Genomic DNA, 14,244 nt, shown 5'->3' with positions numbered 1-14,244 from the left:
CATGGAAGTAGTATAGAACCATAGAACTGTAGATCTATAGAGCTAGAGAAATAGAAATATAGGAAAGAGTTACATTCTCTTTGCTGTCATTTTGAGTGTCTTTGTAGTCGTTTTAAGTGTCTTTGTGGTTGTTATACGTCTCGTTGTGGTTGTTTTAAAGCTTTTGTGGTTGTTTGGAGTCTGATTTATTCCCTCAGTAAACATTGTAAACATGAGTTTATGGTCTCAATCTCTAGTTTACAGTCTTCTTCAATACAGCATGATGTTCATTTAGTTCATTATGGTCCATTTAGAGTCAAACAGACCATAAAGCAAACTTTATGTCACAATGACTTCTTATATACAGTCTTTGATTCTGACCCACAATCCTGTTGAGCAGCAGATATGAGTGAGAGGGTTAAAGGTAACATGTTATGAAGAAGTTCGTCCTAATTGAATGCAGCAGCGTGAACTAAAAGTAAAGAGAAACAGTTTATGACTTGGACTGCAGATGAGGTTGAAAAGTGAATTTTCCCTTTAATGAAGAAGTTGTAACCAGCTGAGTCTTCCATATAAACCATTGAGCGTCTCTTCATGAAGTCCTCTTCTGGTCTTTCTCCAGGTTTTACTCGCTGACGTCCTGCTGTAACATCTTGATTTTACTCGTTTGTGCTCTTCCACGGCTCCTCTTCAGTTTGTACATGTTGCAGAAGACGTGACGTTCACAGCGATTGTGTTCAGCGGTGGTTTTATTTAAGTTAGACTCGTTGTGAGCGTGTTGACGCGGCTCTTTGTTTTCTACTTGTTGGACTCGTGTGTTTAATGGAGGTTCACATTAAAGCCTTCTGAAGTCTGAGTCCAACCTCTCTGCTGTGCTTTCTTTGTGAATCATGAAATGAGATGTACACTCACAGATTCTGAAAAACACAACTGACATTTTTTATTTTACAAAAATATACAGTAAGCTAAGAAAATAAATAGATATTTAACATTTTTACAAATTAAAATTGTTGTAAACAAACACAAACACACTGAAACATTTCATTAATCCTCAGGCCTTCACTGAAAATGTAAACAGTGTGAGTTATTGTTGAAATATTCACATTTAAACGTGACTGACCGTGAGGTTCTGGTGTAGATCATTAGCACACACACAACAAAAAGGATTTAAGAGGTTTTGTTGCAAAATTTAAGATGCAACAAAACTTCTTTGCGTCTCTGAAACATTAAAGGTGACGTCTGGAGTTCCTGTTAACAGTTAATAAATATAAATAAGAGATAAAATGCTGTTTAAAAGGCTTCTGACTCATTCCCTGTGGATGTTTTGTAGCTTTGTGTCTGATTTTGGCAGCACGCTGAAGGACAATTTGTCTCTGTAGTCCGCGTCCCCCTACACCCCATAGTCCAGGACCACGTTGTAGTCCGCGACCCCCTACGCCATGTTGTCCAGGACCACGTTGCCGTCTCGGTCTTTGATCCGGATCCGTCCGTTGGGGTATCGGGTTTCCTGCCTGCCGTCGGCGTAGACCGTCTTCACGGTGCCGTCCGGGTACTCCCTCCTCTTGTAGTCGGCCGTGTGGACCTCCTTCTGGCCGGTGTTGAACAGGATCTCCTTGGTGCCGTCCCTGAAAACAGGCAAAAAAACCTGCTCATATCTGCCTGCAGGAACGGTGTAAACTTGGACCACAGTGAGTCGTTAGTCTGAACCTGTAAGAACAACAGAAGCTCGTTTCTTACGGGTTGACTTGTATGACGGTTCCGTCCGTCAGCACGCTCTCCTCTCGCCCGCTGGGGAACAAGTTCTTCACCGTCTGGTCCGGGAAGACGATTTCTTTACGACCGTCTGGGAAATGTTTCTCTGGAGAAATAAAAATAAGAAGAACCAGAAGATTAATGTACAAGTTTAAATCAGAGCTCAGCTGGTTTCAGACACGGAATCAAGATTTCATTACCTGCTTTTTTATTTGTTTGAATAACACAAGTTTAACTAAGTACATTAAATGTAAGTACTGCACAGTTTCGAGGTACTTTAGTACATTTATCTGACAGATTCAGATTATTAGAACAAAACTATATGATGGTGCATGACTACAGATTAAACCACCCGGCTGTCTATAAAGTAGATAAAGTTAGCTCCGCCTTTACTGTCAGCATCATTACAGTGATCAACTGAAAACAGCGTTTCTGCTCGTGTCTCACCGGTCTGGTTGTTGGGGAAGTGCAGGACCTCCATACCGTCTGGGTAGGTGATGTGAGTCGTCTGGGTGTCGGCGTAGAAGTAGATCTGAGAAGAAGAGACGAAGAGTTCCTAAATAAGATTAATTCAGATGTGGAACCTTCAGTTGTTAGCTCACAAGGTACACAAAGAAAAAAACTATTTAAACATAAGTGAAGCATCTCACCGTTCTCTGGTAGTCTGAACATAAACATAAGTGAAGCGTCTCACCGTTCTCTGGTCGTCTGAACATAAACGTAAGTGAAGCGTCTCACCACTCTCTGGTAGTCTGAACATAAACGTAAGTGAAGCGTCTCACCACTCTCTGGTAGTCTGAACATAAACGTAAGTGAAGCGTTTCACCGCTCTCTGGTAGTCTGAATATAAACGTAAGTGAAGCGTCTCACCGCTCTGGTCAACTGAATATAAACATAAGTGAAGCGTTTCACCGCTCTCTGGTCGTCTGAATGTAAACGTAAGTGAAGCGTCTCAGCGCTCTCTGGTTGTCTGAATGTAAACGTAAGTGAAGCGTCTCACCACTCTCTGGTCGGCCGTCACCTCTTTGGTGTCTCCGTTGAAGAAGGTGACTTTGACCGTCAGCCCGTCTGCTGAAACTTCCTTCTTGGTTCCGTTGTTGAAGACGATGAGTCGATCGCCGCCGGCCAGAACCGTCTCCATCTGGAAAGATCACATCTCCATCAGCGGCTAATACAAATACAAACTACATCATCTTTACGTACTTAACTAACAGAACTTAGTAAATATATCTTTAACTTTTAACTACTTTTTCAATGTTAGATATCATGCACTTTTCTATTGTAGTTTTCATTAGGCTCCGGTGTTAGTATCACTTATTATACATGTTCTATTTTACTTTTTAGTTAAATTTGTTACTGTATTTATTTACCTTTTCTCTTATTGCTATTGTGTTCTATTTTGCATTATTGTTTCAGTATTATTTATTTTACACTACATATTTTTGAATCAATTGTTCATATATGTTTATATTTTTATTCTGTTATAATTTCTGTAATCTTTAATGAAACTCTTAATCCTTCGGCATTAATAAAGTTTTTATCTTATATAAAAATTCAGTAGATATTTATGTTATTATTAACTGAGGCAGGTGAAATAGTCACAATAATCGTTCATACACTGAACTACAGTAGACGGCGGTCGGCACGCCTCCAGTTTGAAGAAACAGACAAAGACACCAGACTCCATTCACAAAAACAGTGATTTAATCTCTCAGATCACAGGAGTTGCTGGTCTACTGCTGCCTCCATCTGTTCGTTTGTGACCCGTCAGAAAGGCTTGTTTTTATAGAAGCCATGTTTAAAGGTTAATATCTTCAGTAAGAACACGTTTGGGGCTTCAGGAAAGTCCTAAAGAATAGAGAGACGGACTAACATGCTGTTGTTTTTGGTCTTTTCATGAGATTTACAGAGAAGAAAACTCATCAGATGACAGAAGACAGTTCCCGTGTTTCCCACCTTCCCATCAGGATGTGGTAGAACCTCCTGAGCAGACTCTGGCTCTTTGTCCTCCTTTTGTTCGTTTGGCAGAGAAACGCTTTTCTACAACGACACGAGAAACCAGAAGAACAAATGATCAAATGGTGACCGTTCAGGTCGACTCCAACGAACTTCATTAGAAGACAAACGTTTCAATAGTGAGTGTCTCTGAACCGGTTGTCCTCTGATAAAGGTAGCTGTTGACTCCGTGTCTCTTACCGGAGAGTCGTCCTGAGAGAGTTCCGGGTTCGGCGGTTTGTCCTGAATCTTGCTGGCGGGTGTTGACTTCTCATCTGTCCTCCTGACGGGCAACGAGGAGGAAGAGGAGGAGAAGCAGCATGGCGCTGATGGCCTCCTCAGGCTGCTCTTCATCCCAGCTGACAACACAAGACACATTTTTAAAAGCACTTTGGAAAACCCTGGAAATACTGATTCCCGAGACACCATTAGAAAAATGACACAATGGGCGGGACCATAAAAATATTACACCTTTATTTATAGGTCAATAAAGAAGGGGCTTCAAATAAAGGAGGAGCTTCAAATAAAGGAGGAGCTTTGTCCCCAGGAGGAGCTTTAAAAAAAGGAGGAGCTTTAAATAAAGGAGGAGTTTTAAATAAAGGAGGAGCTTTGTCCCCAGAAGGAGGAGCTTTAAATAAAGGAGCTTTAAATAAAGGAGGCCTTTGTCCCCAGAAGGAGGAGCTTTAAATAAAGGAGGAACTTTGTCCACAGAAGGAGGAGCTTTAAATAAAAGGAGGAGCTTTGTCCCCAGAAGGAGGAGCTTTAAATAAGGAGGAGCTTTGTCCCCAGAAGGAGGAGCTTTAAATAAAGGAGGAGCTTTGTCCCCAGAAGGAGGAGCTTTAAATAAAGGAGGAGCTTTGTCCCCAGAAGGAGAAGCTTTAAATAAAAGGAGCTTTAAATAAAGGAGGAGCTTTGTCCCCAGAAGGAGGAGCTTTAAATAAAGGAGGAGCTTTGTCCCCAGAAGGAGGAGCTTTAAATAAAGGAGCTTTAAATAAAGAAGCTTTAAATAAGGAGGAGCTTTGTCCCCAGAAGGAGGAGCTTTAAATAAAGGAGGAGCTTTGTCCCCAGAAGGAGGAGCTTTAAATAAAGGAGGAGCTTTGTCCCCAGAAGGAGGAGCTTTAAATAAGGAGGAGCTTTGTCCCCAGAAGGAGGAGCTATATAAGACCGTGTTCAGAGCAGCGTAATCAGTTGGACTCCGGGGTCTGCTCGGGTTTACTTCTTGCTCAAAGAATAAAACTATAAACTAAAAGTCCAAATAGAAAGTAAATGACATGCTATACCCAATCACTCTGGTTTGTAGTCTGACTAGTATCGACCAATCGCATCAGAGCGCTTTGGTTGTCTGCAGGTAAACAGTTAGTGTGGAGAGCAAAGGAGGCGGAACGTAAACTTAAGAACCCGACGACGACGTAGCTTTTTATTAGCTTAAAACATTAACAGGGTTATCCACTGTTGCTAAGTGGAGAGCGGGGTCGTCCTTCAATCAGAGGGTCTGGTGATGATTGTGTTTTTGTGTGCTCCTGTTGAACGTACCTGCGGCTGACTGACTGATCTCCCTGGAGCTCCTCCTGGTGGCGGCAGCAGTGCTGCTCTGTGGAGGACTGATGCTGCTGCTTCTTCCTCTGGAGGCCAGAGGACTCTGAGGGAAAAAACACAAGAGATTTCCACGTTATGCCAAGACGAGGAACAAGTTATTTAAAACACAATCAATTTAAGTCCAACCAGTCCCGAGCACAGTTCACTAGACAGTCTTATATTACCACCACATTGAATATCACCCCGATAACAAAAGAGGATCAACATGCTTACAGCGAACTTCACTCCTTTGGTCACAGACGTCACGCTGTTCTCACATATTTTGGGACCGTCTGTCGTTTCTTTGTCCTTCTCTGCGTCGACGGGGTTCTTCTTCCAGTCGCTGAGGCGGAGCTTTTCCAACATACGGATCTTCAATTAACGAGAGAAAATATACTTAGAAGACTTGAATGAAGAAGAACACCAAAAACACAAACAGACCAACAGATGGAGGCAGCAGTAGAGCAGAAACTCAAGTGTTCCGAGAGGTTAAATCACTGTTTCTATGAATGGAGTCTGGTGCATTTGAAGAGAGCAAAGACGGCGTGTTTCCCGTCAAATGCCAAGATAAAGCGGTGAAAACATTCTAACTATAGCGAAGCTATATGGATAATTACCCACAACCCCACTTCAAAACATCCCAGCTGTCCCTTTAAGCTCGCAGGAAGAGAAGACCAAGCTGACAATGTGAGCCTGACCACCTCCAGATGTGTTCTGGTATTCCACATCTACACCCCGCCTCAAAGTGTGTTTCTCATCTTCCAGACACAGGTGGCAGTTTTAACGGCAGGTGTCAATACCTCGTCCCGGAGAGAACCGTTCTCCTGGCTGAGGGAGTCGATCTGCTGCCGCTGCCGGCTGTGTGAGGAGAACCAGCGACTCTCCTTCTGCCTCAGCTCCTCCTGCAGAGAGATCAGCTGCCGCTTCAACACCTGGCAGGTGAGGGACAGGGACGGATTAAAAGGACACTTCCATTTGCACGTTCAGCGGACGCAGCAGTTTCTTTAAAGAGTAAAAGGAGCTATCCCGAGGCCGGTAACCGTCGGACTCACCTGGATCTCCTCCCGTTCCTTCTTGTCGGGGAAAGATCTGGTGACCGACGCGTGCTTCTCAAACAGTTTGCGCTCCTTCTGCAACTTCCTGTTCTCCTCCTTCTTGTACTCCTCGAACTTGGCCAGCTCCTCCGCTCTCGCCTGCTCAAACTCCAAACGCTCTTTCCTACGAAAAACGACAACATAAGTAGTCGCAAAAAAATGAAGAAAAACAGTCAAACTGTTTCAGAAGGTAAACATGAAGGTGATTTATCACCTGAGGTGTTCCTGGTTTTTCTCGTTCTCCTGTCGGAGTTTGGTGAGAGCGGCGTTCTCCTTCTTAAATCTCTCGATCTCGATCTCCAGCTCCACCAGTCGCTCCCTCAGCTGTCTGGACTGGACCTGCTGGCCTGGAGACGAGGAGGGAGGGACGGAGGAAGGGAGAGAGAGACAGAGAGAGAGAGAGAAAGACAGAGAGAGAGACAGAGAAAGACAGAGAGAGAGAGAAAGACAGAGAGAGAGAAAGACAGAGAAAGACAAAGACAGAGAAAGACAGAGAGAGAGAAAGAGAGACAGAGAGAGAAAGAAAGAGAGAGAAAGACAGAGAGAGAGAGACAGAGAGAGAGAGAGAGACAGAGAGAGAGAGACACAGAGAGAGAGAGACAATTTTGACAATGAAAATAAGTCAGGCTTTAAATGCCAATCACATCCATGTGTGTACGGTGTTGAAAATGTGCTTCCTGTCTGACTCTAAATAGTGAGAATAAAAATACTGATGCAGGTGTTTGTCTCACCTGTCGTCTCCTCTGACTTTTTGGACTCAGGAGCCACAGAAGAAGCAGCAACAGCAGCAGCAGGAGGAGGAGAAGGGAGAGGTGCATTCTGGGCCTTTGGCTTCAGAGAGGGGAACAACCTGGTCATGAGCTGAGAGGCGGGAGGAAGAGGAGGAGGATCCTCCTCCTCGTGCACCTCCACCACTGTGCTTACTGCCACCTTCCTCGACAGAGTCGGTAAGATCCCACCGGCCGGACTAACTCCTCTACTGTCCTCCGGGTCGTCCTCCGGGTCGTCCCACGTGTCGTCGTCGTCGAACACGACTCCACCGCGACGCTCGTCTCCGTCCTCGTTCAGAGTCGACTCGTCGGCGTCGCTCTCCGCGACATCGTCGACTCGCGTCACGTCCGACTCCCCGCAGCTCTCCTCGTCCTGATACGACCGCTTGTCGTACGGCGGGTTGGACTGAGCGGGAAAGCGAAAAGCGCCGGGAAACAAAGGCGGTTCGAACCCCACTTCCTGCTCTTCGGATCCAACGTCCTCGTGCCCGTCCCGTTCCCGTTCGTCCTCGACGCTCGCTTCGTTCTCGACTGCGTCGTCTCTCGTCTTCACCGCAAACGCTTCGGAGTTGACGGAGCTGATACTTCCGTCGCTGCTGCACCTCTGGCGTGCACCTCTGGGTGGAGACTTGATGGGGGTGGAGGAGAGCCGTCGCGGGTGGAGCCCCCTGTGCTGCTGGTCCATCTGAAGAACCTGCAAGAGGATAGAAACCCACACCTCATTAGTTCTTGCAACTTTATCTAAACTGTTAAAAATCTGTCGTTTAAGCCTCATATTGCAACAAAGAATAGAGCTGCACCATTAACTTTAGTTGCTAAACGTGGTTAGCTGCTGTATTAACTAGAAACTGAAGTTAGAACATTTTCCCTACAATGATCGTCTCTTTTTTAGGAGGGATTTTTTTATGCAGATATTGGACAACCTACAGTAGAGGGATGAGGGCTGTGGAAGAACGGGCAACAAAACAATGTTTGGCCACTAGGGGGCAGCAGAAACGAGCCACAAACCGCACCGACACCAGAGTGTTTGAGAGCTTCTCAACGGAAACAATAGAAACTCTAAACTAAGCCGATGAGAGCTGCGAGGAGCTATAAGACGACTACCAGAGAGACCCGTTCACATAGAGGTAGTCATCATCAAAATATTGACTATGGACACTTTACGTACTGTTAAAAGAAAACACTGTGGTAGTAAATGTATCAAAACAGACATTTAACAGAGAATACACATCCCCGACTTCAAACAGAGCAATCACTGGTGAGTTAAAAGAATCACCTTCATGATGAAGGAGGAGTTGGAGGAGAAGGACAGCTCTTCGGCCGCTTGCTCCAGCAGCTCAAACTCTCCCAGCTCCATGGTCTCCAGCTGCCGGTCACAGTCCCACCGCCGGAGCTTCTCCTGGAACGACGCCTCAAAGGACTCCTGTGGAACGCCGCCGCCTCCTTTCGACCCGGTTCCTCCTTCCACTCTTGAACCAGAACCGTCAATCACAGCCTTCTCCTCCGGCCCGCTCAACACGCCCACCTGTTTGGTGACGGGGTTCGGCCCGGTGCTCCTGGAGACCTGAGCCGACAGACCCGCGTTCCTGTCGTTCTGCTCCTTTAGTTTCCTCGGCTGATGTCTTCCCTCCGGGTCGCTTTGAACGGACTCTGGTCCTTCCGTGTTCTGTCTCTGATGACTCCCCAGAACCTTCGTCCGTGCTGCTTTGCTCTCGGCCCTGACGTCCTGAGGCGGCGAGCCGAGACCTCGGGGTCGGTTTTCCTTGTTGAGCGTGGCGGTTTTACGCTGGACGGGAAGCCGCTGGACTCTCTGGATGGCCGCCGGCTCAGAGTTGCTGCGGGAGATCGCTCTGGTCTGGGGTTTTGGTTTGGGGTCCTTCTTCGCCCCCATTTTTGGTAACGAGGCTTTGCGATTGACGGTGAACCTCGAGAGGCCCTCGCCCCGCTTCAGAAAGACCCTCTTGGGGGCGGCCTGCACAGCTTCAGCTCCTCCTCGGCTCTGTTAAACGTGAGGAGACGCAATGACTGCAGTGTGAATTTTCACGTTTGGTACTTGGTATCGCGTGGACACGTTCGGCCGGTTTGTAGCTTTTGTCGCTCACAGTGTGACTATAGCAGAAGACCTAGCATCGTAGCATAGCATAAGTCAGTCTGGACTGAGGAAAACTAATTTATGGCTCATAATTACATTTTGAATCATCTACTGCCTGATGACTTACTTATTTTTCCTGATCCTAAGGACCCCATTGTTTTATTCTCTGACCTGCTGTTGCTTGGCAGACTTCAGCCTTTGCTCCTCCACCCTCAGCTGCTCCTCCAACAACTCCTCAAAGGTCTTCTTCTGACCCCCGATACCCGGCTTTATAGGTCTGAGGGAGGAGACACACAAGCTTGTCAACAAATACAGGATCCAGAGCCACACCGGCATGTTCCTCTTCCTGAGGATAGCACTTACCTGTCATGGAGGACTTCTTCTTCTCTGCTGCTGTCTTCAGTCAAAGCCACACCGTTACTCGGCATTAGCGTGTCGTCGTGCTCGTGAAAATGGCTGACATCGACGCTCTGCTCCTGATCTTCTCCTCTGGAGCTCCACGTGTCTGCAGGAAATAAACGCCGCTGGAATTTCATCTCGACAGCTGACTGCTGTACTCCAAGTACAAATACAACAAACTGTGAGGTTTAAAAAACAAACAAACATGTTCCTCACCTTCTTCCTCATCGTCCACCTCCTCACAATCTTGACCTCGCGGTAGCCGCTCCTGACTCCGGGGATCAGGCGAGGGCTCTCGTTCCGGTCGGAGGCCACAGGTGGAGCTCAGTGGGACTCCACGGCGGTGTATGGGGGGGCTGTACGGGGTCTCTCTGGAGCCCGACAGCCCTGAAGTCTCTGACGATAGATTACAGGACAATATAAAACGCATAAAGAAGCAACATCTACGTGGATGGAAGCCGGGCAAACACACTCTCCAACCTACATCTCTTATGTCTTAAAGAGAAACTAATTATTGTCACACTTGCAGTTATTCTGGTCATTTCTCCCTCTAACCTTCTGTGCAGTGTTGGGATCCATTCATCAGTCCCAGAAGCCTCTGCTGCTCCTCCTGGAGGTGAAGCAGCTCCTCCAGCTGATGGGCTTTGAGCTGCTCCTGCATGTGCTGCTGCCATTTCCTCAACTGCACAAAACACACAGTATGATGTCTCAATTAGCCGTGTAGCTAACACGCCCATCCACAGGGCGCTTGGGTTGGCTTTCAACTGGAAACCTGGCTTTACATTAACTCGCTGGTCACAGTGTGTACTGAACCCGTGACCTCTCACTAATCCCACCTCCAACATGCTAATGTGTTTGTTGCTGCCCACCACCGTTGCACACTGACTGCACACACTGATAGACGACCATACGGCCACTATTTGAGTCCTCGCCGACATAAATAGCCTCAGAGGCAAACTACTAATACTAGCAGGGAGAGGCAAAGAGTGTGAAGAGTTAAGTAAACAGGAAGCAGTGATGTAATCAACACTGAAGCCCACACAAAGTGCCAGACATGCACACATTCAGTGGTGTTGTTGCAGAACTATTTACATTTGGTTTAATAAGAAGAGTTGTTAATACATCAAAATGTAGAGTTCTATCAGCCTCTGAATGTTCACACGAGACCACTGGAGCTAAAAGACCTTCTCCTAGTATCAATAGAATACGTCACAATATCTGTTAAGGTGTGGAAAATCAGCATGGTAGTGGGAAAAGCTGTCCGTTTCGGCTGGCATTGGTCAGGAATTCCAGATATTCTCAAATTAAACAAAACTCACAACATTATTACGGTGACAAGCAATTCATATTTGTCCCAGCCAGCCACACACACACACACACACACACACACACACACACACACACACACACACACACACACACGACCAAAAAACTAAACAACTAGATGAATACCTGTCAAAAGAAAAAGCTATCTAAATATTTAAAAAACCTAAATAAATATGAATATAATAGCTACTACATGATAATGTCCTTACCTGTTCTAGCTTCACCCTTATGGGCACATCCTGTGATGTGCTCTCCATTTCATCCAAACTGTCCAGCTCTCCATCTAACGTCCTCTTAGTAGCCCCAGAGGACGGAGCGTTCGCTGGCCTGTCAGCCACAGCCTTCTCTCCTCCAGGTGAGCGGGAAAATCCATCCACGCCGAGGCAGCAGCTGCTGTCCGCCGAGGCCGGCAGAGGAGCGAAGTCGGAGGCGAAGGACTCGTCTGGGGTCTCCAGCGAAGGGGTCCTGACGGCAGAGTTGTGCCGCACTGAGCCGGCCAGGTCCGGACCGAGGATCACCCCGGATCTGGTGCTACTTGTTGGCATCCACCGTGCCAAGAAGTCCGCCTGGGAGTACCGGAGCCCGGCTGGAGATGACATGGTGACCGCAGCGCTGTGTCTCAAGCAGCAGGGCTCGCTAATCCTGGAGGATTTAAACGAGACAGATTATGGAGACAGGTTACAGGTTACAGGTTAATCACACCGTGAATAAAACACTGTGTACCACACGCTCGAGAAGACGCCAGGTCCAAGAAAACTATATATAAGTTAGTACTTATTGTATTGGTTTATTTGATAAGGGACAGTGCACATTAATGACAATATTGCTGTAAATGCGCCAAGAGGCTATTTTTCATCAGGACAGATGTTTACAAAGTAAACCTAAAAACAGAATATAAGTTATGCAATATTGACCCTTTACAACGCGTGCAGCAACTATGGAAGAAGTGAGAATATTAATATAAGTAGTATCATCATTCAGGAGACTAGTACTAGTACAAACAAGTCAAATCAACACTCAAAGACAATCAAATGAGAGATAACTATGTTAAATAGAAACATGGACTAAAGACAAGATTATGCTGCATTGTTACAATATTATGCTGCATTGTTACAATATTATGCTGCATTGTTACAATATTATGCTGCATTGTTAGACACTAAAAAGTCAGAGGAGCAAAACATAAAAGCATGCAGTGTTTTAAATAGATAAGTCAGACAGACAGATAAACAACAATAAAAGATATGCATGCAGGTAGATGAGGGTCGACAGACAGACAGGTGACAACAGAGAGACAGACGGACAGACAGGTGACAACAGACAGGTGACAACAGACAGACAGACAGACGACAACAGACAGGTGACAACAGACAGACAGACAGACGACAACAGACAGACAGACTGGTGACAACAGACAGACAGACTGGTGACAACAGACAGACAGACTGGTGACAACAGACAGACAAACAGGTGACAACAGACAGACAGACGACAACAGACAGACAGACTGGTGACAACGGACAGACAGACTGGTGACAACAGACAGACAGACAGACAGACGACAACAGACAGGTGACAACAGACAGACAGACAGACTGGTGACAACAGACAGACAAACAGGTGACAACAGACAGACAGACAGACGACAACAGACAGACAGACTGGTGACAACAGACAGACAAACAGGTGACAACAGACAGACAGACAGACGACAACAGACAGACAGACTGGTGACAACAGACAGACAAACAGGTGACAACAGACAGACAGACAGACGACAACAGACAGACAGACTGGTGACAACAGACAGACAAACAGGTGACAACAGACAGACAGACAGGTGACAAAAGACAGACAGACAGATAGGTGACTGAAAGCACTTTTCCTGAGTGGGATAACGCAATCCACTCTTGCTGCACCTCTTGTGAGCCGGTAACCGGTTTACGCTGGAATAGCATTAGCTAGTTAACTAGCATGTCACGAGACCGCAGCGTCGGTTTTAAATTGACTTGTTTTTGTTTGGTTAAACAACGTAGAACGAAATCACAGCTGTTTTAAAATCATTAACAGAGTGACGACATACATGACACGTATTTATCAATTACGTTATAGTTTGATGATGTCCTACATACGTTTCATTTCATTTAGTGTATTTAAAAGGCTTCCTTGGTGATATTTGGCTTGTTGTTAGCGGGCTACTTGAGATACAAATAAAGTTTTTTCAACCGGTGTTACACTGTAGTGACGAGGCAAATACATTAGCGACATTAATAAAAGTGTAAACAGCTTGTTATTTACCTGTAACATCGGTGGAAACTGGTGTAACTGGAGGGGGAACGTGCGTTATAGAAACATAACTGACATAAGTTTCAAAGACTGCCGCCATATCAAAACAAAGCCCGCGAGAGTAACACAAAAAAAAGGGGGCGACGAATCAGCTGTTGCATTATGGGTAATGCAGTTTGACCGTCTTTTTCCTTTAAAAACGTCTGTACGGTATTTATTACGGTATTTATTTTGAATGGGTTTTTTTGCATATAAACTACCATAATAGTATTATGCATCGAACACACGCGTTTGGAAATATTAAAAATTACATTCGTGTCAAATTACTTTTTGGGAAAAGCTAGCTTCGAATTACATCCGGTTTAACGGCGCTGCGCAGACATTTTTCACAATAAAAGTCACGGAGAGAATAAAACCGTTGAGTTTTCATTCTAAATGCATCAAGTCTAAAATGTAAAGCATCTTAAAATTTTGATCTAGAAAGTTGAAATGTTAATATATTTCTACATATTGATTTATCAAGAGTACTTTGTATCATTTCTAACTTTCCATCCAAATTAATCTAATATTATGGTATATTCAGCTGAAATAAATTAATAGCAAATTCGGCTGAAATCAAATTCAGCAGGCAGGTGTGTAAAGTCATCATTAGTAGTTGATTGTCAGCGTTTCCAAACAGTAAGGATGTCTAAAATATGCACATTTTTCAATGAAGTTTGGTATTGGTTTCATCTTCAGGGTCTTCACAAGTTTAACCGACAGTACAGTATTTGAAGCACCGCCCAATAAAGTCAGTACAGAGTTAACGTTTACTACGTATTGCAAGGCTTCTTCCAGCAGGGGGTGCTACAGCACACAGAGACATGATGATGATATCTATCTATACCTTATGCTGTTATGAGTTGATGATGATATCTATAACTTATTCAATGGCTGTTTGAGTTATGGAAAGAGAGTTATGAAGAGGCAGGACCAT

General features: G+C 45.3%; 1 protein-coding gene across 1 annotated transcript; it reads right to left on the bottom strand.

Moving 5' to 3' along the window:
- Positions 1 to 960: 960 nt before the first annotated feature.
- Positions 961 to 13,366, bottom strand: cenpj (centromere protein J). The gene is made up of 19 exons (XM_068734280.1): positions 13,281 to 13,366; positions 11,192 to 11,624; positions 10,212 to 10,338; positions 9,873 to 10,052; positions 9,621 to 9,762; positions 9,429 to 9,534; positions 8,442 to 9,164; positions 7,127 to 7,859; positions 6,610 to 6,742; positions 6,354 to 6,519; positions 6,102 to 6,233; positions 5,536 to 5,673; positions 5,260 to 5,365; positions 3,928 to 4,085; positions 3,688 to 3,771; positions 2,732 to 2,872; positions 2,179 to 2,263; positions 1,717 to 1,837; positions 961 to 1,604 (listed from the first exon to the last, which is right to left on the bottom strand). Exons 2-19 carry the CDS (start codon positions 11,579 to 11,581, stop codon positions 1,412 to 1,414), a joined length of 3,858 nt encoding a protein of 1,285 aa, XP_068590381.1. The 5' UTR covers positions 11,582 to 11,624; positions 13,281 to 13,366; the 3' UTR covers positions 961 to 1,411.
- Positions 13,367 to 14,244: the final 878 nt, after the last annotated feature.

The sequence above is a fragment of the Cebidichthys violaceus genome, unplaced genomic scaffold (genome assembly GCF_023349555.1).
Source record: "Cebidichthys violaceus isolate CVI_PGR_0920_01 unplaced genomic scaffold, fCebVio1.0.p SCAF_11, whole genome shotgun sequence".
Classification (NCBI taxonomy): domain Eukaryota; kingdom Metazoa; phylum Chordata; class Actinopteri; order Perciformes; family Stichaeidae; genus Cebidichthys; species Cebidichthys violaceus.
This window is presented reverse-complemented; position numbering and strand designations above follow the sequence as displayed.

Coding starts and splice junctions, on each gene's coding strand:
- cenpj (XM_068734280.1), bottom strand. CDS start 11,581: ATGTCATCTCCAGCCGGGCTCCGGTACTCCCAGGCGGACTTCTTGGCA. Junction 7,860..8,441: donor ACTCCTCCTTCATCATGAAG/GTGATTCTTTTA, acceptor ATCCTCTTGCAG/GTTCTTCAGATGGACCAGCA. Junction 6,234..6,353: donor AGGAACGGGAGGAGATCCAG/GTGAGTCCGACG, acceptor CTCACCTGCCAG/GTGTTGAAGCGGCAGCTGAT.